The 23,209-nt window shown below is 41.8% G+C and overlaps 1 protein-coding gene across 1 annotated transcript in view; it reads right to left on the reverse strand.

Moving 5' to 3' along the window:
• The window catches only part of stk32a (serine/threonine kinase 32A), a 58,465-nt gene that overhangs the window by 29,256 nt on the left and 6,000 nt on the right, over nt 1-23,209 (reverse strand). Inside the window, exons 3-5 of the mRNA XM_076751165.1 lie at nt 21,611-21,666; nt 19,950-20,101; nt 7,298-7,471 (exon numbers count right to left, since the gene is read on the reverse strand). Coding sequence (XP_076607280.1) covers nt 7,298-7,471; nt 19,950-20,101; nt 21,611-21,666 — 382 coding nt within the window. The remainder of the gene's footprint in view (nt 1-7,297; nt 7,472-19,949; nt 20,102-21,610; nt 21,667-23,209) is intronic.

A 23,209-nucleotide genomic window follows, 5' to 3' on the forward strand; every position in this document is an offset into this window, starting at 1 on the left:
GAAATGAAGTGAGCAGTAGGAAAAGGCAAGAGTGGATGTAAAAACTGGGGCTCTCCTGAGTGAGGAGTGAAACGAAGGGCGAGGAGAGCTTGGCGCAAGCTGATCCCCCTGGCTTTTCTCTCGGTTGACTGACCCTACAAGCTATTACTAGGATCTAATGGCCTCATTACAGCCTGCTATCAGAGGCAGAGGGGTAACTGAAGCCTGTACCTGGTCATACGATACTGCAGTGATACTGGAGCGGCCAACACACCTGAGAACGGAGGCTTATGCACACACACACACACACACACACACACACACACACACACACACACACACACAGGCACAGATCATGCAACCACGCAGCCACACACTCCAATCATTCAAGGAACTTATGAAAGCACATATCCACACACATATGCCTCAGCGGCCTGTTGGAGAGAAACAGTCTTTTTATATGTTTGTATTTAACAATTTCTCAAATATTGGAATGTTTTATTTTATAAGAAATTCAAAATAGATTACAGATATCAGCAGACATTCAGTGCCAGCTTTGGTACTTGTTAGTAGGACTGCCACGATTATTTTCATTGTTATTAATTTGCAGATTATTTTCTCCATTAATCGAATGATTGTTTAGTTTATAAAATGTAAAAAGAAAAAGCAGAATCTTCAGCTTTTTTTAGCCTGACCAATAGTCCAAACCTTCAGATTGCTGACAAAGACACCTGAGAAAAACCAGCAAATATTCACATTTGAAGGCCATTTGATAATTGGCATTTTACCTTAAAAATTACTTGAACAATTTATTGATTATCAAAATTGTCGTAGACTCATATTCTGTCAATCGACAAATCCATTAATCGTTTCTGACTGTGCCAAAAGTACAAAAGTATTGAGATTCGATAAGCAGCTCTAGTTACATCATGTCTTACATTTTTTCTGTTTCTGTAGCTTTGGGCAAAATGTAAAGTGGATGGATTGTTCTCAGCCTTATAAAAATCTTTAATTCAGTGGATTACCACTAAATTCAATTCAGTTTGAAAAAAACTGCGTAGCTGCTTCAGTGAAATTGCTGTTACTGGTTTTCTGGGCCTAGATTTCAGGCGGTTTAATCAGAGGCTCTTTCATGGCTCTGCTGCTTTACTAGCTCTCTTCTCCACTCCAGAATAAAAGCAGAGAGCTGTTTGAGATTGTGCCTCTCCCTCTCTGCCACAAAGGAGGGTGGAGGAGCTCTGGAAGCCCCAGAAAGCCCACAGCACAGCTACATCACACGCTCAAAACAAGCAACACACACACACAGACACACATGAACGCGATAAAACACAGTTGCACAGAAACATGCAGATACGCATGGTGACAGAATCCCTCAGTTCTAAGTGCCCACGCCCACCAGCCGACGAAGAGCGAGTCAGACAGCCGCTGCCTTTGAACGTGAATTGAAAGCCCAACTAGACCCACAGAGGCTAACAGCTCCACCCCAGCAAACTGCTGCGTCTCTCACTCACCCTTTCTTCTTTCTGTTAAAGAAAAGCAGCTCTGACAAGTGTGAGAGTGGCACAGGTGTACGTGCGTGTTTCGCCCCGTTTATGCACATGGGTAAACATTGCGTGTGTGCGTGACAGTGGCAACCGAGAGATGTTCATTCCTTATTCATCAACACATACTGAGTGTGTCTGGTTGACGAAAGTCGGGCTTGACAAGTCCCCAGTCTAATTTGGAGCTGATTTTTGGGAGGCGGCGAGTGCACAGCAGACGCTGAAAGCAGCCAGTCGGCACTAAAAAGCCAAGGCCAAAACTCACATCACAATTACCAGTGATGAATAATTCACTGAGTCAGAAACATTCAAGGAGTGTTAAAAAAACCTTAGCTCTCTCCACCCTCTCTGCCTGGATCTTTGACTCTATCTCTGCCTGTAGCTCCTTCTTTCTGTCTCCCCATCTGCCTTTCTGACTGCTTGAATGCGTTGCTCTCTGCCAAAATCTCGCTCTTTCTTTCTCCTCCAGGCAGGCACGTGAGTTAGATACACAAGCAGGCAATTAGTGATGTTTTTTGGAGCAGACTAGCTAGTAAACATTCTATCATGTTCAGAGCGCAGACCTCCTCCCATCGGCTAATCTGCTGCTGTGAGCGGGGTTGAGCTGGGGGAGATTTTCCACAACGATAATGCTCAATTCACCATTTTGTGGTGGAAATCAGAGAGCTGGCACCAGCTGGCACCTTAATCTGTATTTATGAAATATGAGTGTATAATTTCCCCCTCCCTCCCTTCCTCCCCTCCCTCCTGGTTCTTCTTTTTCTTCTTCTGCTGGGAAATAAAACATTAACACACTCCATGAATAAAGAATACTTCACTTGAAGACATGACAAACGCTCGCCGTTTCCAGCAGCTGATGGAGAGTAAGAGTAACGACTATGCCTGCATGCCTCCATGCAATCTGCGGTACTTTATATTACCTCTACATTTTAAGAACCACCCATTAGAAGACCCACTGAGACTGTTTTTTCCTCCTTTCTTTCACCTTTAATTAACCATATAGGTGAATTAAGACCATGTTCCCTTTTGACAGCTTGGCGAAAGACCTCTGGAGGAAAAGGGGATGAAAGAGCAAATAAATTATTTGAAGCAGGGCTACACTTCGTGCCACTCCCTCTGAGAAAAAGACAGATCCTGCACAACCAGGACTAAGAAATTAGGATGAGCTAAAGAAGAGCTTGGGAAAGAAATAAAACTACTGTAGGTAGAGAAAATAGCACAAGAGGGAAAAAAGGGGGAATGATGATGAGAGAGATTATGAGGGGAAGGCATGATATACTGTGTGTATGCGTGTGTGTGCGTGTGCGTGTGCATGTGTGTGTGTGTGTCAGAGGGAGTAAGGCAGGAGCCTGCAAAAGAATCCTTTTTGGCTGAAATAGGTTTGTTGCTGCAACAGCTGGCTCTCAGTACGCTTCAGTTCATTTGTTAAGAAATAGGAAATCTGAATAAATCGACTGGACAATTTCTAAAAGACAAAACGCGACAGTGTGTTCATCCATCTCTCCTTACTTTCCAACTTTTCCAGCCTTTTTGTGGCACTCAGCCCCAAGCCCACATGTTCTAACTGCAGCTGGGTACAGTACCTACAGTACCAACAAACTTATCACTGAAACTGAAGACTACAGGGTCCACACGCTTATGGTCATGACAGAACAAGTCACCCAGTGCAATAATGTGGCTCAGTGAGTCGTGAGTAATAACATATTGTATATCAACTTCTGCTACACTGACTGTATTTATTGTCATGGTTTCAGTCTTTTCGTGGTATATTGTTGACAATAATTATTCACCCATCAACACACTATAAAAAGAGCAAATGCTCATTCATTTTAGGTGCCACTGTGGAGGATTTAGTGATGTCTAGTGCTGTGGTTAACAACACACTGATGCACCGTCCATTTTGACTGTAAAGTGAGATCTGTCTGCAGCATATCCATCACTGTCAGTTTGATGAGAAGCAAACAATTAGTCTCTTAACCACCTTAATGGCCAGTGTGTTTCCCAATGAAATGCTGAGGCATAATGACTCGTTAAGGGTTTCTGCTGGCGGACATCATGCAAGTCTTTCCATTACAAGGATTCCAGGAGGCAGCAAAAATGCACCTGAGGATTCAGCCAGAGATTATTGTTGTTGTTGTTGTTGTGTTGTTGTCAAAGAGACTGTGACGAGGTAAATGTACGCAGACACATACATACTGTGTCTTTCTCCGTCTTTCCACTTGTTTGGAGAGACTCGTGAGGTCTCTGAAGATGTCATCTAATTGAGACTCATTCTGTTGTTAATAATTCAAACTCCTCAGAGAGCTTAGGGTTAAAAACACAGACTAACCAACCCTGAATTAGGCTGAACCGGATGCATGACACCCATGAGGTTGACTGAATTCTGAATACGATGTCTCCAATTGCAAATACACACTGCATTCACGAAAATATACTTATGCACCACAAAAGGATTATTTAGACAGAAAAAGATTGACACGTGATGGAATGTAATGTGATTAATTTATAGGTTTCTGAAAACATGGAGTATTATTAATTAGTGATAATAACATTGTACTCATCAAGTTAGTTGCCGAGATCTAGGAACACTGCAAGAAATCTAAAAAAATTATTCTGTCAGAGTTTTGAGCTGAGCGTTAGGTTAGCCACACTTTTTTGAGCGAGACAGCAAAGATGAATAATTATTAAGTCTTACCCAAAGTGCCATAAACTCTTTTGTTTCCTTGCATCATATCAGCTCAGAGGCTCCCGTGTGTCACCATGATGACGCTGCCCTGTCGTTGATTTTCCGTCCAGGCTCTGAGAGATGAGCTGGTGTTATTAACCTCACTGCTGTTCAGTCTCCGCTCCCTTGAGATTGTTCATATTCGCCATAGAGTGCAAGCTCATTATTCAAAGTAATTAGCAATGCTAAAGACTGAAATGTGTCCTGTTGTGGCCGCTGCTGTTGTCATGTTTTCATGGATTCCAGTATAGTTACAGATGGAGACAGAACTCCCTCAAGATCTTTACCCTGACCTTGACCACACAAAACCTTATGTAAGCTTTTTCCAAGTTGATTAAATTACTTTTATTTGTCAAAAATCACTCCACTGCTGCCGAGAACCCAGGTGAGCTCTATCGATTGTAGTTGATGGGAGTAGTTTTACAATCCAGATTCCAAAAAATATTTGGGATGCTGTGTAAAACACGTAAAACAAAATGCTGATGATACCATCTTGTATGTTTTTGTCACGTCCACAAACCAGCCCTTCTCCAGATTGCAGTCTGCTTTTGATGACCCCCATACCTCTTTTATTAATTGTAAGCATGCTGTAAGTGCTATAAAGACGGCATGTATGCACATTACAAAATGAACTGCGACAAATTGCAGTTTGAGACCCTCCGAAGGACTTTAAAGTTCCACTTAAGATTTTTTGAATATTTGTTTTGTCTCAATTAGTGTGTCTTTGTATGTAGTGGTCGAATTTTCTTATTGTGAACTTATACAGGATGTATATTTGTTGTCAGGTCTCTTAAAGGAGATCTTTATCTCCATGAGACTTCTTGGATAAATGAAGCTTAGATTAACGAATCTGGACATCATATTGAACCAACTGCTGCCAAGCATATTCTGTCACAGTTGTGATCAAACTTGCAAATAATATAATTAGTGTATCATCATGTTGCATGCGATTAATGTCATTATCATCATTACTCCCCTAATTATCATCAGAGACCAGCGGAAGGAGAATGTGTACATCCTGCATGCACACACAAACGTATACACTGGTGCATACTGCGCACACAAAAACACATTCTGAACGCTTTAAGTTCATTCACTCGCTGTACCAAAGTCATCACGTCCACATCTGAGGGAGGAAATTATATATTCAATTTCCATAGAGATGAGCTGAGAGTTACTTTCAGCTCCTCTTCCTATTTGAAGCTAATGAATGCAGATTGAAAAGATGTTGATTCCGTCTAAACAAACACCCCCAACACCTGCACATCAAGTGGCAAGTCTGTCCTCTCCAGCACTGAAATAGAAAACACGATTTAAATATTCATACCCCTCAATGGACCGAATGAATAAGCAAATTAATAATCCGTCCCATTTATTACTCTCTCTCTCCCTCTCTTTCCTGTGAAGGTTTAAGAGCGTGGACAAGAACAAGTAGCCTGCTTTACGTTAAACGGCGTAATTTGTTATCAGGGGGTGTTGATAAATGAATGTTCTCTGTTGCGGTGATGTTTCCTATTAGTCATGATCTGAGAGGGCCTCTCTTTCTATGTTTACTGTGGTCACCAGAGTAAATGTAAGCAGCGGATGGAATATGGACATCACAATGCCTCAGAGATTGGAGCAAAGCACTACTTAGATCGTCCATGCGAGAAATGTACTTACATACAGTACTGTATGTATGTATGGAAGAGTCATAAAAAGGTTAAAGTATACATTAGGATGTGTGTGGGTAGCCTGCAGTAGTCTAAGTATGTGTTTCTGTATCTAAAGTCCTCCTTTAAATGATGTTCATATAAAAGCCTGTATTCATACAGTAGCCATGGCCAGAAATAAACTGCTAGTTAAGTAGCTCACATGATAACTTCTAGTGAAATTTTCCATCAATACATTGTCAGAGTCAGGTTTAATTCACCAAAAGGTCACCTGTAAAATGATGACTGGAAGAGCTTTAATGTGAAAAATCTGAATGAATGAATGGATGAAAACAGCACTTGTGTTACAGAAAATAAACTCTGACCAACAGACAGGTGAGTATGAAATAACAGCATGTACAGTTGGGATTAGTTTTGTTGAATGTACTATATATAATGTTGGATTCATTGAGACAACAGGCAAAGTTTTGAGTTTGCATTAACAGGGGAACATGTTAAGCTATGTGATATTAGCCTGTTTCAAATGAGACCTTTCTGCCACTGAGGTTAATAAATATAATATGTATATATATAAAAAAACAAGTAACGTTTCCTCCAAATAGTATTTGGCAAAGCAAATTAGAAAATATTTAGTGTGAGACAGTGTATCTCTAATTGTGTATGTTACTGTATCTGCATTGTCCCCAAAGGAATGAGGCAGATTTGTGTGTTTCCAGTAAGGAATCTCAACGGGTTAGTGTCTCAGCAAAAGAGCAGTTTTGAACTTTTCCCTCACTCAGTGTATTAATCGTTTTTTGGCAGCTTCACTGGCTGTAACAGGATACCCCAAGCGCTTTCAGTCACTTCAACAACTTAAAATAATAATACTGGGCTGCAGCCATGTCTTTCTTGGCCAATGCGAGTCTGTGGCTCTGCCATAGCTGTGGCTCGTTCTGCCTAAAAAGCTCTTAACCTGCATTTTGTAAATTAAATGAGGCATCGACACAGCAGCGTAGACAGAACTGGTGCATTTCATGATGACTATAGTCTGCAGCTCAGGGTAAACTGTTGTGTCAGGTGCGACCCTCATGTCAAGACAGCTTGACCTTTCTGCACAGTGGAGGAGCAGTCATATTAGAAAATAATATGGAAGTGGACAGCCAAGGAGAAAAGAACACCAGGGTGCTCAGTGCTCACGGTGAAAAGCAAGGGAGAGAGACAGAAGGGGAACATGTAGTGTATCAGGGAGAGACACAATGGAGCAACCAGTCAAAAAGTATTTCTCTCATGTTATTTGTGCAGACAGAGCGGGTAGCAAACCATCCTCTGCATTATTAAAGGCTATTGAAGAAATTACAGTATAACGAACAACAACAAAAAAAAAGGGTTCAGAGGAGGAATATTGAGAGAAAGCTTCAAACCTGTGTATGATGCGCTTGGTACGTAGGTATCCCAAGGCCAGGGCTAATTCACAGATGTAGAGTTTGACAGTGCTCTCCGAGAAGTGGACGTTCTGCTGGAGGTGATAGCGCAGGTCGCCTCCCAAGAGCAGGTCCACCACCATAAACATGTCCTCCTCATCCTGGAAGGAATACCTGCAGGGGGAGGTGGTCAGGAGTGAAGCGTGAGAATGCCAGAGGGATGGAAGGAAGAGGACGACGTGCAAACAGAATGGAAGGGGAGAAGGAATCAGAAGTGAGAGTGAAAATAACAGCGGTGACGGAAAGAGACATGAAGAAAGACGTAGTCAGCAGAGAGGGAGGTTTGAAGGGAAGGTAAATATGGAGATGTGGAAGTTGCAGGAGAAGAGAAAGAGGAGGGAAATAAGAGGTGAGGAGAGGAAGCCACGATTAAGAGTCACATATTTACCATAAAACAGTGTGCAGGAAGGGTTCCCAAAGATAACCCTCTTCATTTTTAGATGGGACTGGCCATGCTGGGAGGATGTCTATCTGAGCAGAGGGTGTTTTTTTTTTCTAACTTTCTGGATTGCAGCAACATTGAAGATACACTTTTACCCGTCAGCAATAAAAAAGGATGACAAGTGCAAATTGAACTCTTGTCAGCCTCTTGCTCCTCAGGCAAATCAGCCTCTAGAAGACCTCAGTACAAAAGGTTTGGCAAGAACAAACGGTTGAACAAAATCACCCATCAGTGTTTCAACCCCACGATCTCAGAAAAACACAACCTCAGGAGCCTCCCAGGGTGTAGATGCTGCTCTCCGTAGGACTTAGCACAGGCAGAAGAGAAACACTCTTTTACATCGCAGCGAGAGAGCGCCCACATATTGGCTGAGTCATGCCTGAGGCAATGCTCATTATCTTGTCTTCAAGGTTAACAAGCTGGTACAAGTGGCTATGATATTTAGGAGACAGGTGAGGCAGGTAACATAGTGTTTGACAGGATGTAGACTTAGTAAACGACATAAAATCTTTCTTTTTATGCCTCTTTTTTCTTCTGTCGCTTTCTTCTGTCTTGTTTTTTCCTTCCCTCTCTCTTAATCCTTAAAGTGAATGTTTTTATATTCAGTGTTTTGGCCTGCAGGGACTTCTGTTTTTTAAGTTTAAGAGCTACAAATGAAGGATGTTGGACCCACATTTATGAGCAGTAATATACCTGACATTCTTATTAATAATAATGACTTCATAAACACAAATTATGAAGGATATAAGCATACTGAAGAGGCTTATATACATCAAATACATCATCTACAGGTTAAAAAAATGTGTGCTCGACAGTCATCATCATAGTTCCTATTGTTTTTGTTACTTTCTGATTTCGAGAGCGAAAAGCAAATGAGGACAGTCGGTATAGAGAAAACATAATCTCTGTTGTGATTACATTAGTGATCAACAGATTATCCTGGCCCCCTTTTTTTTTTTTTTTGCATTACACGAAGTGATGTACGGTGTTATTAAGCGTTCGTTTGTCTTCTACGCCGTCAGCATTGGCAGCGTGAAAAGCTTTAACTGAAGCTCTATATCTGTACACACTCGGCAACATTGTCTGCTCATGCAGCTCCCTGCCCTGCTCTCAACAGGTCTTCCATCAGACTGGTGACTGTATTGCCATTTCATTAAAGCAGACCATTACATCTATTAAATATTCCTGATATCACTCTGCAGTCATTTGGCAAGGAAAAGTGATCCCATTTGCTTAGATGCCTCCAACAAGTAGTCACTTCCTATATTCATGAATGAAGGTTTTTTGGCATTCTTTTGCATTGTTTTTAGTGCATACTACATGCAGTATGCCTCAGTCCTCAATTAGTGTTTGAGGGATGTTCTAAGTGGTAATGCTACTTGTGGTCATCCATCTATTCATCAATCTATTAAGCGCTGTCATGCACAGCAAGCATATATCAGCATGCAGCCCACTGCATTGCTATTTGAGAAGCTGTTGCACAAATCATCATTGATTTTACATGCTGAGCGTCCCCCCCCACCCCCACCTCCCACCCCCAAACGATCAGCTAATTAGTTTCTCTCCCACAAGAAACTAATTTATGTAAAATAATATTTAAAAATCTGCAGCAGCCAACATTTCCTGGCTCGCCTGAAGCGTTGCTCTGTGTTCAGATCTTCCATAGAAATGGCGAACTGCACCCCCGCCCGTCTCAAGTCCTTCAACATGTTACTGATCTGAAATAAATAGGCTACAATTTCACTGAACACTGCTGCGAGGTGACTGGGACATTTTCTCTTGAGTCCATCGGGTTTTCTACTGACACACACTTCTCTGTAAGGACCGTCATCTTGGCTCAAAGTCAAGCCTCAGTGACCGAGGGTAGTTTTTTGCCACGCTGGTGAACTCCCTCCCTTCCTCAGGGCCCTTCTCCAATAAACTGGAGGTGGTGCTTTTCTGCGCTGGGTGGATGTGGATTGATCGAGCTGACTCAAAACTGTCTGCTAAGGCTCAGATAATGCTGAGGCCACTTGACATCTGATTGCCAATGGCCTCAGAGTGTGGAAAGACTATCTGCTAGATGCCTGTCCCGAAGACGCACACACATTCGCCAAAGTCACAAAGAGGTGCATGAAGATACACGCACACACACGCACACGCACGCACACACACATACAGCACTGTCCCTCTGCATGCATCATTAAATATGATGCATTATTATAAAACAACTTAAACTGGCAAAAAAAAAAAAAAAACAACTCATCTTGAATTTGAATGAGTCTCCTAAACACACAGATGCACAATGACACACACACACACACACATCAACAAACAGTTCTCTAATGAATGAATGAATGAATAGCAGTTTTTGGAGCAAAAGAAATGAGAGGAGGCCAGCCCTTCCCACTTCAAGTATATTATACAGTACAGCCGAATGGATGAGACCAGCTGCAGCGCTATCTATCACTCAGACAGGCATGACTTAGCCACGCCTGCGGACACAGAGATTCTCTAAAGTTTTTGGCAAAGCTTGTATGTATGAGGGTGTGTTTGCCATGAGGAGGGGACAGCATAATGGGATGATACCTCTTTTTTTTCTGGGAAGGATTTAAATGGTGCACTGAGTACATTTACAGCACAAAACTAAGACTGTTATAAGCTGTAGTGCTCAGTTTTTCCTGTCTCATACAGAGAGATATGAGGAAACGCATGCAAAGAACAAACTCAAACCCAGTTTTCATTTCACAAAAGAGAGCCATGATATCACCAAATCAGATGAGGAAGAATCCACCCTTGTTTATGAAATTACAAACAGAAAAATGTAATGATCTCTAATGGCCTGATCTGGTTTAGACCTTGTCAGTCATTGCATGGTCTCTTTTTTTGACATTGATTCATTGTTTTGTAGCTGTGTAAGTACATTTCTGTTTTCACTTTATGCAATTATTCCTTTTAAATTCATCACCAAAATGAAAATAAATCAATTAGTTGAAGCAAGCTGGACAAGGAGGACTTTCAGTCTGTGAGATGATTGGTCTTAAAGTTTTTTCCTCGACAGAAAACTTTTCTTTATCTTGTCAAAATGACAGGCACCTCTGTTAAAATCCCATCAATCCTGCATTTTTGTATGAAAAAGGAGACAAAATTACTTTAAAGCAACATATTCTGAGAAGAGGAGACTCCCATGGAGAGTCTACAAAGACTTGACTCTGAAAAAAATCAAAGCTCCAACTGCTGCCATTAGATGTGAGGGAGAGAAAGCAGTGATCAGTGTGTGTTTGTATGTCTGTGTCTTAATGGGAATGAGCGAGAGAGCGTGTTGGAAAATGATATGACACTCGTGTCTGGCACAGAGAGGAAGCTCAGATCAAACAGGCCCTCGCATTAACACCACATTCTTTTAAATATCAAAGCAAGTCTTCACTTTGATACAGGATTTGTAGTTTTTGGGACCAACGCGACTGAGTTCATAGATGGTCAAAACATTCCTGCGTAATTAGCTGAAGCGCTGCCGTCTCCTTCACGGAGAGCTGCTATTAGTCTGAAGCTTTCATTTGAGGATGGAAATAACTTTGATGAGAATATTATGAAAATATTGTCATGAGAAAAAAGTTAAGCGTGAGATCCAGCAACCAAATTTGAAATATCTGCGACCCCAAATTTGATGGCCAAAGCTTAAATCAAGGCGAGCTAAAAACTGTAAGCAAAGACAAGAAAAACTACGCTTTTCAGTGCTTTAAAGAGTGAGCTCAACAGCACTTTGTGTCCAGTGGACAGACTCCATTTTACTCTGCGTATTAATCATTTGATTAACTCTCTTTGTCCCTCATTCTCTCTCTTTCTACCCCTTTTTTCTGGCCTGTTCTCTCAATTTTTGGTCCACCTCAGTGTTTCTCCACCCACTCTCTCTGTTAGACAAACACACACACACACACACACACACACACACACACACACACACAGTGGAGTGTAAATACATCGAACCCAGTGGAGGGAGTTAAGGTGGTAAAGAATCCCAGAGACTGTTGTCAGAAGCATTTAGCGGACACAAACTGGACTTTAATTGCTCTTTTTCTTGGCAGACAAACACTGGCTTCCTCCAGAAAAGCAGCAGTTTATCTTTTTAAAACTATACAATCTGTAAAATATACCATGGGACAGTTTCTTCTAATGTAATGAGTTCAGTGACTTTGTGAGTTCTTAATCTGCAAATTTAATTTCATCTTTTCTGTTTGTAAACTATTAGTATGAACTATTGACTATTCAATTATGGTATTATGTGTTTTATTTAATTTTTGCTATAAAAGGTGCAAGCCAAGTCAAAGGATTGATTGATTATTATATATGGGATTATTTTAATGGATCCGTATTGGCTATAATGTAGCAGAAAAACACAATCCAATCGGTATCGGCTGATAACCAATATTAAAGGACTCAGGGCCCAAAACCTTGATGGGGACATTCCTAAACTTTACTTTTGATTTTGTGAAAACTGTAATCTTTTTGTCTACTAAACTGTCTTTTGACTTGATAATCCTGAACCTTCTTTTTGATCATTTTGGTAATATCCAAATGTGACATCTGTACTGACCAAACATCACCTCTGGTGCTTAATTTAGCATTTTCAGGCTTTTCACTGGGCAAGAAAAGCAAATGTAACATAACAGCTTCAACATCAGTTGGTTAGTAGAAAAGCCAAAATAGAAGATAATATGAAAATGCAGTGTTTTAATATTTTATCATACAGCACATAACTACTGGATTGATCGGTTGGATTGGGCTTTAGGAGGGACTGACAGCAAGTCCATCAAATCAATCGATAGTACACGTGAGTCCTCCATGAAACCAGTTTAATCGAGTAGAAAACCAGCTCTCATGCTTGACTGAGGTTTCCATGTTTTCAATCCCACAAGCCCTTCCATCAGAAAACCAAGGTGGTAAAATCTGAAAGGGCTCAGCCGTCATTGTTCGGGGAAGTTGTTCTGGCTCGTAAGCAAACAAGACTGAGTGACTCACCGCAATCTCTCACATGGTTGCTCAGGAACAAAGCTGCCATAAAGATGGTTGACAGCCTGCTGTGGTTATACACACAGTGAGGCACTTACAGTACACTCTGATTAGTGTAAAGTGCACACACACACACACACGCACATAATTATGGCCACCCAGCAGCCTGTTGTGTGAACCAGCAACCGTTTTCGCAGCATCTGATGACAGCTGCCAAAATGTTGTTTATATATTACCTACAAACTGTACACAAATAAACACACGTGCACACGGCCAAAGAAGTTGGGACGTTGTTTAAAACACATAGGACAGGTGATGGTATCATGATCGGGTATGAAAGGGGCGTCCTGGAAAGGCTCAGCCATTCACAAGCGAGGATGGAGGGAGGTTCAACACTTCGTAAAACTGTTGTTGGTAAACAAAGTTAACTTGCAAATGACTGCACTCTGTTTTTATTTATGTTTTACTCAGCGCCCCAACTTTCCTGGAATCTAAGGTACAGCTGAAATTTGCATCCTGCAGATACACATACAAAATCCCCACTAAGTATTTTTTCTGACTGCTTCAGCACTTGACCGCACAAGTGCACATCATTGCACTTCATAAAGATATGTTCTGCTATACATGTAAGATATTATAGCTGTAAATCAACATCATTGCTCTGGGACTGACTGACCTTGTGCTAATTGAACTTTCTATTTTATGCTATTTCAGCAATATCTCTACTCAGAGTGTAAATTGGTCTCCTATGACAATAAAAGCCCCATTTCTTCAAAAAACAAGCCCTCTGTCTGTCTGTCTGTCTGTCTGTCTGTCTGTCTGTCTGTCTGTCTGTCTGTCTGTCTCTCTCTCTCTCTCTCTCTCTCTCTCTCTCTCTCTCTCTCTCTCCCTCACTGACATGGCACCACAGTGTTTAGAAGGTGCTTCAATATGAATGAACTCTCCACTGGCCTGCTGCCACTGCTGTCAAAATGAATTAGAAATGGTACTCATTAAGTTGTCCGTCACAGGTACTCAAGGCGCTGGGTCACAAAAGTTACCCAAGTTGCCGTTAATGTGACGATGTGACGGAGTATATGTATGTATGGCTACTGTGATTTCAAAGAGTCTGTTTCATGTTGAATCTGTGCATTAGCGTAGAAAGTTTCATGTTGGAAATACAAATATAAGGTAGAAAAATATCCATCACAGATGAGCAGCTGTGACCAAGTGTTCCAATTTACACCTTCTCTGTGTCGCTCACTCAGTTGTTGAAGTAAGTATGACCCGGTAAACAATTAACACCCATATCAACAACATATGATAGCATGCTAGTTAGCACAACGACAATATGGACATGAAATAAATACTAAGAACATGAGAGTGCATGAGGCTGGACTTAACAATTTTTTTCAATGCTATGTATCTGAAGTGGGGATTTTTTTAGGCTGTGTTTTCCATGAATAGTAGCGGCATACATTAAGATTCGTGACCCTAACATTGTGTCTACAGACCAAGTGTTTCAGCAGTGTGGAATAGATGATCTGCTATTTTAACAAATCCAGCTGACAGCTCTCATTTTAGTTCGTTTTACATGTACTGGTTACTGTATGCCTGTAATTACAGTGATTGTACTGAAGCTGCTGATGCTGCACGCGCTACGCCTCACCATGTCAAACCTAACAGGCAGTATAAACCACATAATATCATGCAAAAGAATAAAGATGATAGAAAGAAGGAAACGGAAACAGATGTAAAAGTATAACTAGTGACTTATTTCTTTTACTCTCTGTTCTTTTTCTTTTTTTTTTTTCCCCGTTTTGACAACATCATCACGCTGCTGTCTGTCTCCATTTGCACTTTGCAGCTGCACTGGGCTGAAAAGACAGGCAAATCCTCAAGTATCTGTTAGCAGCTGTTGCTTGATGCCTCAACCAGAATTTTGGGTAGAGAGCAGAGAACAGCAGCCGGGCTGCAGATTAGCACCTGTGCATTATGCTGAAATGGTGCAGACTTTTCATCAGCCTTCCTGGCACCTTGCTTGCATCTGGCTTCTCTCTCGCTTGCTTGTTCTCTCTTGTCCTTTCGTTGTTCCTCTTTTCCCTCCTCTCGCTCTCTCTCTGTCTAATTCTGTCTTTCTTTCTTTCATTGTCTGTATCTGCTCTGCCACACATGCATTTCAATGTGACCTCTTGGTGGCCTCCAGGCAGTCAGTCTGATGGGAGAGCATCCTGCATGGAGCTTTTAGAGGCACACGCACCCCAGGCCACTTCAGTAATGGAAGTCTCGAGACACCACAGGGGCTCAGAAGCTAATGGTAACGTGTCCTTACAAGAAGACTTTCTTTCCCCCTTTCAGGGGTAACAATTGTGACATGCGAGGCCGCACGGTTAATTAAAATAATACAAAAACTGCTGCAATTTCCAAATGACATAACATTTTTGTTGCTTACAGAAGGGCAATGTTTCAGACACACACAATTTATCCCTGCTTTAGGTAGATTATGGCTTTTAAATCAAGCAAAGTGGCTGTTCATACTGAAATGTTCAGCAAAAAAATCCCAGTTTTTTTCATTACATTACAGTAAGTGCCTAAATAAAGTATAGTTTCCCTTCTTTAAAAGTAATGGTAATGTTGGCAATAATCCTAAACGTATCCCCTCTATTCATTAAATGTTAACATACCGTATATCCTCCTTTACATGGGCTTCTTCATCCCTCTCAGTAACCCATCTTCCATAACCTGAACACCTTTTATGAAGTAAATGGGCTAAACCGCCTCGGTCTAAACTGTAGAGTGATTTCTGTTAATTAACATCTATGTATTGAATGCCCACAGCAGAAAATCCACTTCACTGAATCTCAGTAATAAAGTGGCTCATTGAGACTGTGTTGTTCAAAGCAAGGTTTTGCAATAGCGGCTGGTTACTATCCCCACACACACACACACACACACACACACACACACACACCATCTGACCAATGCCCCTCGCTGAAATGGACACAGCCGGCCAGCCGCTCAGACTGTGACACGTTGGATCGAAGCCGACAGCCCTCCGACCTTCCTCCCACCCATCTCCCAACACCTCCTTTGACTGACAGCTCCCATCAGCCTGTGTCTAATGCTCCCTGAGTGCACACGCATGGATGCACTCTGATGCAAAAATACGCGCACACACACATCTCTTATAAAAAACACACGGAAAATGGATCTCACACGTAAAAAAAGTCACACAAACTAATAGTGAGCATATTTGAAAGAATGACTTTTCGTTCTGCTTTTTTTTTTTTTTTTTTTTTTTTACTTTTCGTTATTTCCACTTACGGCTGCGTAACAGTCTTTGATCAGGATGTTCTCTTATTCTTGCCGCCCCTGTTTCTATGATCTTCCATTTCACCAGGTCACCTTGACATCAAATACTTGACATGCTGCTTTCCGGCATTTGGCAAAGCCTGCAGTGTTAAAAGTAAAATGAGGATCTGATGTGCACATTTTGCAGATCCACAACGATGCAATTTGTACCTTAGGTGCCAGCAGATCTTACTATTGCTTGGTTCTAGTATTAGACTCTGGAGTTAAGCTTATTTTAGCTCAGGCCATTCATTCAGATTGTGCCCTGCACACAGACTTTAGTGCCTGTCACAATGCAACATATCTTGCGTTCTGGACCTTTTATATCCAGATGCTTGGAGGAATTCTATTTAGCTTGTTGAGAAAACCACTGCCTTTGTGAGAGGTTATGTCATTTCTGTTTGGTTTTCTGAGGGGAAAAATGCACACGAGTGATATCTCGTTCTGCAAAGAAATGAAATGCATTAGTAGGATTGGGCAGGAGAGGGACTCCCTGAAGCTAGTGAAGCTTTTACTCCACAATGTTTCAGATTTTTGTTAATGTTCTTCTTCTTTTCCTTTGACAGTTACGCAATGGCTTTTTTTTATAGCATGTTACATCATAGTAGTATTGGAGAGGTTGGACATGGGAGATGTCTTGGGATGAAGCGTCTGACAGACTCAAATCTGAATCACGCAGTGAAAGAGGATGGCAGTGGACAGTGTTACTCCGTGGCCAAGTTTGTGGAAGAAAACAGAAAAGATACTGAAGATCTATAGTTACACTGTTAATTCCTTAATCCTAGCCATTTTTTTTAGCAAATCTTTGCTAATGGGAAATTGGGAGGCTGTGTTATGCTTGTTTGCATCAGTCTGCATATGAGGTGAAATGCTAACATCCCCTATAGTAAAGGAATAAAAAGAGTGTGGAGACCTTTGATACTTCTTCTTTTCTCCTTATTTTTATTATTATTAAGTGTTTTTTTCTCCATTTTATTTTCCATTACTTTTCTACCCCTGTTTTTATGTTCATTCTGTCTTTTGTTTTACGTGAAGCACTTTGAACTGCAATTCTATGACAGGTGCTACACAAATTTAATTTATTATTAATATATTATTATGTCACAGACTTCTAATCTGGCCCTTTTTTATTCTCATTTTGAGCCTTTGCCATTTTGAGCCTCTTCCAGATTACAAGAAGACGAAGTTCTGAGGGACTCCCAACACTCCACAGATCACTGTAATGCTACACTTTATTTATAACAGTATGAAAATATATAAAAATTGTACTCACCTCAAGAACTAAACAGTTTTTTTTTTCCACTACTGCGCTACAGTTCTTCCCGCTTGACGCCCCAAACAAATGTGGTACTCACAGAGAAAACATTACACATCCTGCGATCAACACATTCATCACACCAAACAGCAAGGTATTTTCACAAAGTTCTTCCTCTGTGACTTTTCCTCCATCAACAAACAAATCAACTGCAAAAGCCACAGTTAAAGAGGAAGCAAGACCGACAGCTGAATACAGCATCTGATGCTGGATGCCATCTTTTCCCCTCTCTGGATTCAGTGTGAGAGTATCTCTGGCCTTTGAGTCAAAGCAGTGCAGTGCCAATAAGGGCTCCCCTTACACAGTGGGATTTAGTGCAGCGCACGCACATCAGGCTGCCCTAACAGTGCTGGCACATCAGTACACAGACTGAATGCAAGAAGTTAATATTCTTCAAAATCAGAATTCCACATTACAGTACGTAGTTTGCATGGAAGGAAAACAACTTATGTAGAAGTGGGTGTGTTGTTTTTTTTGCTCCTGCCTCCAAGTACATTGTCGCTTGGCTGCGCACAGATGGACCCCTGAGGTCGTGCCCAGTACCAAGTGCAATGACAGCAAGAGGAGAGAAAAGTAAGTGAAGCAGGTGGTGGAAGAGGAAAGCAGGAGAGGAGGAGGAAAAACAAGAGGAAGGTGAGAGAGGACGAGGTGAATGAAGAGGGGACAGGCGAGGAAGATGAGAGGACAGGCCAGAGGAAAAATAAAGGCTGGTTTTCTGCATGTAGCAGGCTCAGTGCGCTTCCTATGCCTGCAGGTAATCTCTCCCCGTCTCTGACCTTGAGCGCTTACCTCAGGACAATCATAACTTACGCCAACTCAACACAGCGAGAGAGACAGAAAGAGAGAGGGAGAGTGGGCACAGCGCTGACCCAAGCACATCTCTGGAGGAAATCACCCCCACCCAGTGGGAGTTTACGCTGCCAAAACCATTAAGTTCGGACTTTTTTTTTTTTTTTTGTCCAACACAGCATGCAATCAAGCAAGAAAGCAAGCACTGGCATTGTTTGTCTGATGAGTCTGTACACTGCATTTCTCTCTATTCCTCTGCTCACCCCCTCTGCCGTTTCCCTTTTCTACCACCTCTGCCATCTTTTCCCATCCTCTGTTCTTTTTACTGTGCTCTTGGTCTCTTTGCATTCATTCTCACCGTGGGGGGATTTAGTTTTATTTCCCTCAAATTAGTAATTAAAAGAGAGCTATTGATTCACAAAGACGTACAATTAAAGTGGAAGAATAGGGGAAGTAGGTGAAAAGAGGATAGAAAACTGAGACAAAGGGTAGATGGGGAGAAAAATTAGCTTTTTTTTTTTTTTTTTTTTTTTGTAAGACGCTGCCTAACCCCAAAAGAGCAAGTACCCAACCACATCAAAAGCAGGAACAATACATGAATAAATGTGCCTTGATTTTTAAAAACTGGACCACACGACCATGGCAGTTATTCATCGTCTTTGGACAGACATCCCCTTCTCTCTGCCTTTCTGCTTGACAGAAAACCAGGGTGGCGTCCTCTCAAAAGCTGCAGAGTGGGAGTGCTTATCAAGAATTAATGATGCCTTTCAGATGGAAACTTAACAAGCCATACTTATCAGACATCTCAAAAGTACGATTCCTGGTGCTCAATAAGCTCTGGCTTTCAAATTATGATGAATGACTTGCTGAAAATTACCTGATGAGTCATCTTAGATTAGCTCACTAGAGTTTGAATGAGCTTGTGCGACGTTGAGGGAAAGACTTCCTCAACCCTAAAATGCGGTGAGGCAAACAAGGAGCTGCCGGGAGAGGAGGGTCGCGGCTTTAAAAGTTGAAGCTGGGCTCAGTGAGCAAACCACATTTTCCTTTTAGCAGCTTCACGCGGTGAGATGATGCAGATGGAGGCTTGTCGGTGTTCTTCAGTGGAGGACACCTCAATCCAGAGCTTTCTTTAATGGCCTCTCTGTGTGTCTGTGCACTCACTGATTTACTAGACAGGATATAATCACCATAAACATCGAATTGGTGACACACAGTGCACTGCAAAATCAGTCGAATAGCTGCTATGGCTGATGGTAATAGCAAGTGTCAAACACCAGCCTGTGTGGAGGTGAAGTGGAAATGGAGTTCACAGCAGCTTCTTGTATACATATTTAAAGAATGGAGCTTCAGTCCAAGTCACTCTGTGCTAAATTTAAGTCAGTCTGAGCTTGAATTCATGAAAAAGGAATAATCATTTCCTATACTAGAGATGCACTGACCCACTTTTTTCAGTCCCAATAACCTCAGTTTGGATATCTGTCAATGCCGATACAATGCAGCACGACTTCCACCCCTCTGAATGTTGGCTTTACACACATTACAAGGTGCTGTCTGGCATTCCTGTGTTTCCAGACTAAAGCATCTCCAAACTAAGGACATGTTGAGTTGTTACTGTAGATCGGCACCTGATACAGATGTTGGATTGGATCAGTCCCAACGCTAATTGATCCGCAGACATATACAACCACACATATTCAGTATTTGCTTAAGCATCAGTGGCTTACCAGAAGTTGACCAGGAAAGGATGTTCGAGGTTCTGCATGATCTGCAGCTCTTTCAGGACATTCCTCACTTCGTTCCGCTCCACGCACTTTAGCTTGTTCATGTACTTCATAGCGTACATCTTCTTAGTGTCCTTCTTCTGCACGATGCAGACCTGATAAGATCACAAAAAGGGTAAATTCCTTCACTGCTGTGGTCAAACTTAATACTCTGTGTTCTGCTTGTGCATCTCTGTCTTACACCTCAGTACTTTCATCATCCAATATGATAATATATGATAAAATCACCCCCTTCCTCTTACGCATAATTGTATTCTTAAGTGTAGCCAGAAAGTAGTGTGATGCATCATTGATCATGTGTTAATTATGTTGCATGATACATCGAAAAATAAGAATTCTGACATTCTGTGTTGCATGTTGAAAAACTCCTGAGAAATGCTGCAGTAGAGAAGTGTGTTTACCATCATTCATCCAAGTTTGTCTGAAGCTTTATTGCTTGAGACTCAAGGGCACATCAAGTGCTATCGTGCAATAACAAGAAATGTTGCCCGTCTAACAAGGCTGGAAGGAAACTTCAGGATCTCCCTTTAATCTCCGTGATAACAAATTTAATCCTCTCTTCAGACGTTAAACTTTTCACACCGGCAGGTTTTGCATTTTAGAGATGGGAAACATCACGTCAGCGTTCATTAGAACTGCTCGTGCATTTTAGTGGGGAATGTGGACATTTCTTTCAAAATTGCATAAAAATGCTTTCGAACAGCACTCAGTCTGTTTACATCAGTGGAAATAAATACTTAAAATGGAGAATACAGCACCCGGTGCAGTCTGGGTAGCTGTCATTGTGTGTATTTATCAAACTGTACATGATTACCCCTTTTGACGATGCGTCTGACAACAGACACTATTTTCAATATGCAGCCATTTAATACCCCATATTTATTTGTAGTTGTGCTTGTCTGTGCTACAAGCGTCAATAAGTCAGTGATTACTGCTATCTAAGAGAGTGATCTGTGGACCAGCTGGCACAGTTAATCAGCCAAACCCTGATCACATCACTCCTCCCATTGAACAGCTTGCCAGCTACTGTGATTAGACTGCTTATCTGTTGTTGGACAGAGCGTGGATGGTTTGTGGGTGTGCGCATACATGTGCATGAGAGTGTGCGTCACTATATGTGCACTCATGAACTGTACATGCTGATGGGAATTACTCTGCATTATATAGCTTAACAGCAAGAGGAAGCACGACTGCTGTCACCTCAGATTAGTTTCCATGGAGCCGCCAGTTGGTCTAACTACTGACAGAGCGGGGACATGATATATAATTTGTAATGCGCTGCGCCTCATGTCCACATGCCTTTTTAAGGAAATCACAGGAGATCATGTAGAGCTGCAACGACAAGCTGATCGACGGAAAAATAATCGGCAGCTATTTTGAAGTCATTTTTCAAGCACTACTTCCAGCTTCTACATCGTGAGGATTCACTGCTGTTTATTGCTGATGTGATGGTAAAATCACTAACTTAAGAGTTCAGAGTGCACAAAACAGGCAAGTTGGGCTTTAAGAAGTTGTGATCGCATTTCTCGACCAATCAGAAACATCCTAGCACACCGTTTCCAACTCGGCTCTCTTCACCTCTCCAGGGCGGAAAGAAAACTTACTTTTCCGAAGCTTCCTTTTCCTATTGCTCTCAGGATCTGGAAGTGGTCGAAATTCACTGCAAGAAAGAGGAGCAGAAAATCTATGTTAATTCAGACTGAGCACAAAACAGAGATTTAAACCTGGAACCTTCAATATTAAAACACATGCACCAGATACTCGTTTTCGCTGCAGTTTAATCATTTGACAACTTATTGATTTCAGCTTCAAATACATTAAGTGTGAGGCTAACGAAGAAAAGAAAGCTTATACACATAATATGAAAATGCGTTCCAGGTAAACACAACCTAAAAAATGAAAACACGGTCATCCAGTCACTCGAAGCAGAACAGATGAATGTTAACTGTCGGTACAGTTACAGTAGGTTCACTGTGAGGTTTGCTTTGAGCTCATCTGGGCAGTGCAGAAAGTCAAGCTGAAGCAGATGGAGGACTCCGGGGCGTCCACAGGTCACTGACATTGTCTAGCAGAGAATTGAAATAAGCTCCTCACAAAGACGCCTTTTATGATTGTTGCGTTTTTCCACCGAACAAAAGAAGTATTTTTAGCTCTCTCTCTTTTTTTTTTTTTTTTTGCAGCTCAATATCCTCTCAGTCTTTGTAGCATTCTCTCCTCTGCATGCATGTTACACATGGGCACAGACACACAGACACACAGACACACCACACACACACACGACCTAAACCAGAGCTTAAATCCCTATCTCGCTCTCCAACCATCAGCGACGTTTATCGCCAATTGGAACCGGATGGGGCTGTTTGTGTCTTGCTGCCATGACAACCGGGACAGAAGGTTGTCCCTCTCTGCCGTGTCCCCGATGATGGAACAGCTGCTGCCCACCCTTTGCACTCCTCTGGCCACACACACACACACAGATGCACACACTTACATTCACAATCTTTATATATGTCAAGTGTTGACTGAAAACATCACCTGCTCCTCTCGCACCACACACACAAACACACACACGCACACGCACACTCATTCTGCCTGCAGTCACTAGATCTATTGGATGTGACAGTTAATGTTATGCTCTGTTAGTCACGTATCACTGGCACTTCCTCCTCTCACACTATCTGTGTTGGAGTGTTTACACAACCTAGTCTGATAGGGACCATATGAAACCCGCCTGATGATGCACACACACACACACATACTGTGCATGCATAGACTTATAGATGACACACACTCCAGATAAACATGGTCATTTTCCTGCTGAGATACTCAGAGATTCTGCTCTGATGGGTTTTTCTGAGAGACAGCTGTGGTCGTGGATGAGAGGGCAGAAGGAGAGAGACATGAAGACATACAAAGAGAGGGAGGTAGACACAGAGAGACGGGGAGGGGGTGGGATGGAAACTCATATTTTACCAGCATAACTGAATGGTTGCTGTATTAAATGATGGACACATGAGTAATAGAGCGTATAATGACTGAAATCTGCTAGAGTGGAATTGACACATTGATGGCTTTTCCATGGCTAAGACTAACTGAGGAAATCAACTGCTAGTCAATTGGAATTTGACTGACACGTGCTAATCGGTTTGATTTGAAGTAATCAACAACCTCCCGCGCCTTCTGCACGACTGTACCGCAACGTT

Source organism: Chaetodon auriga, chromosome 15 (assembly GCF_051107435.1).
Source record: "Chaetodon auriga isolate fChaAug3 chromosome 15, fChaAug3.hap1, whole genome shotgun sequence".
Lineage (NCBI taxonomy): Eukaryota > Metazoa > Chordata > Actinopteri > Chaetodontiformes > Chaetodontidae > Chaetodon > Chaetodon auriga.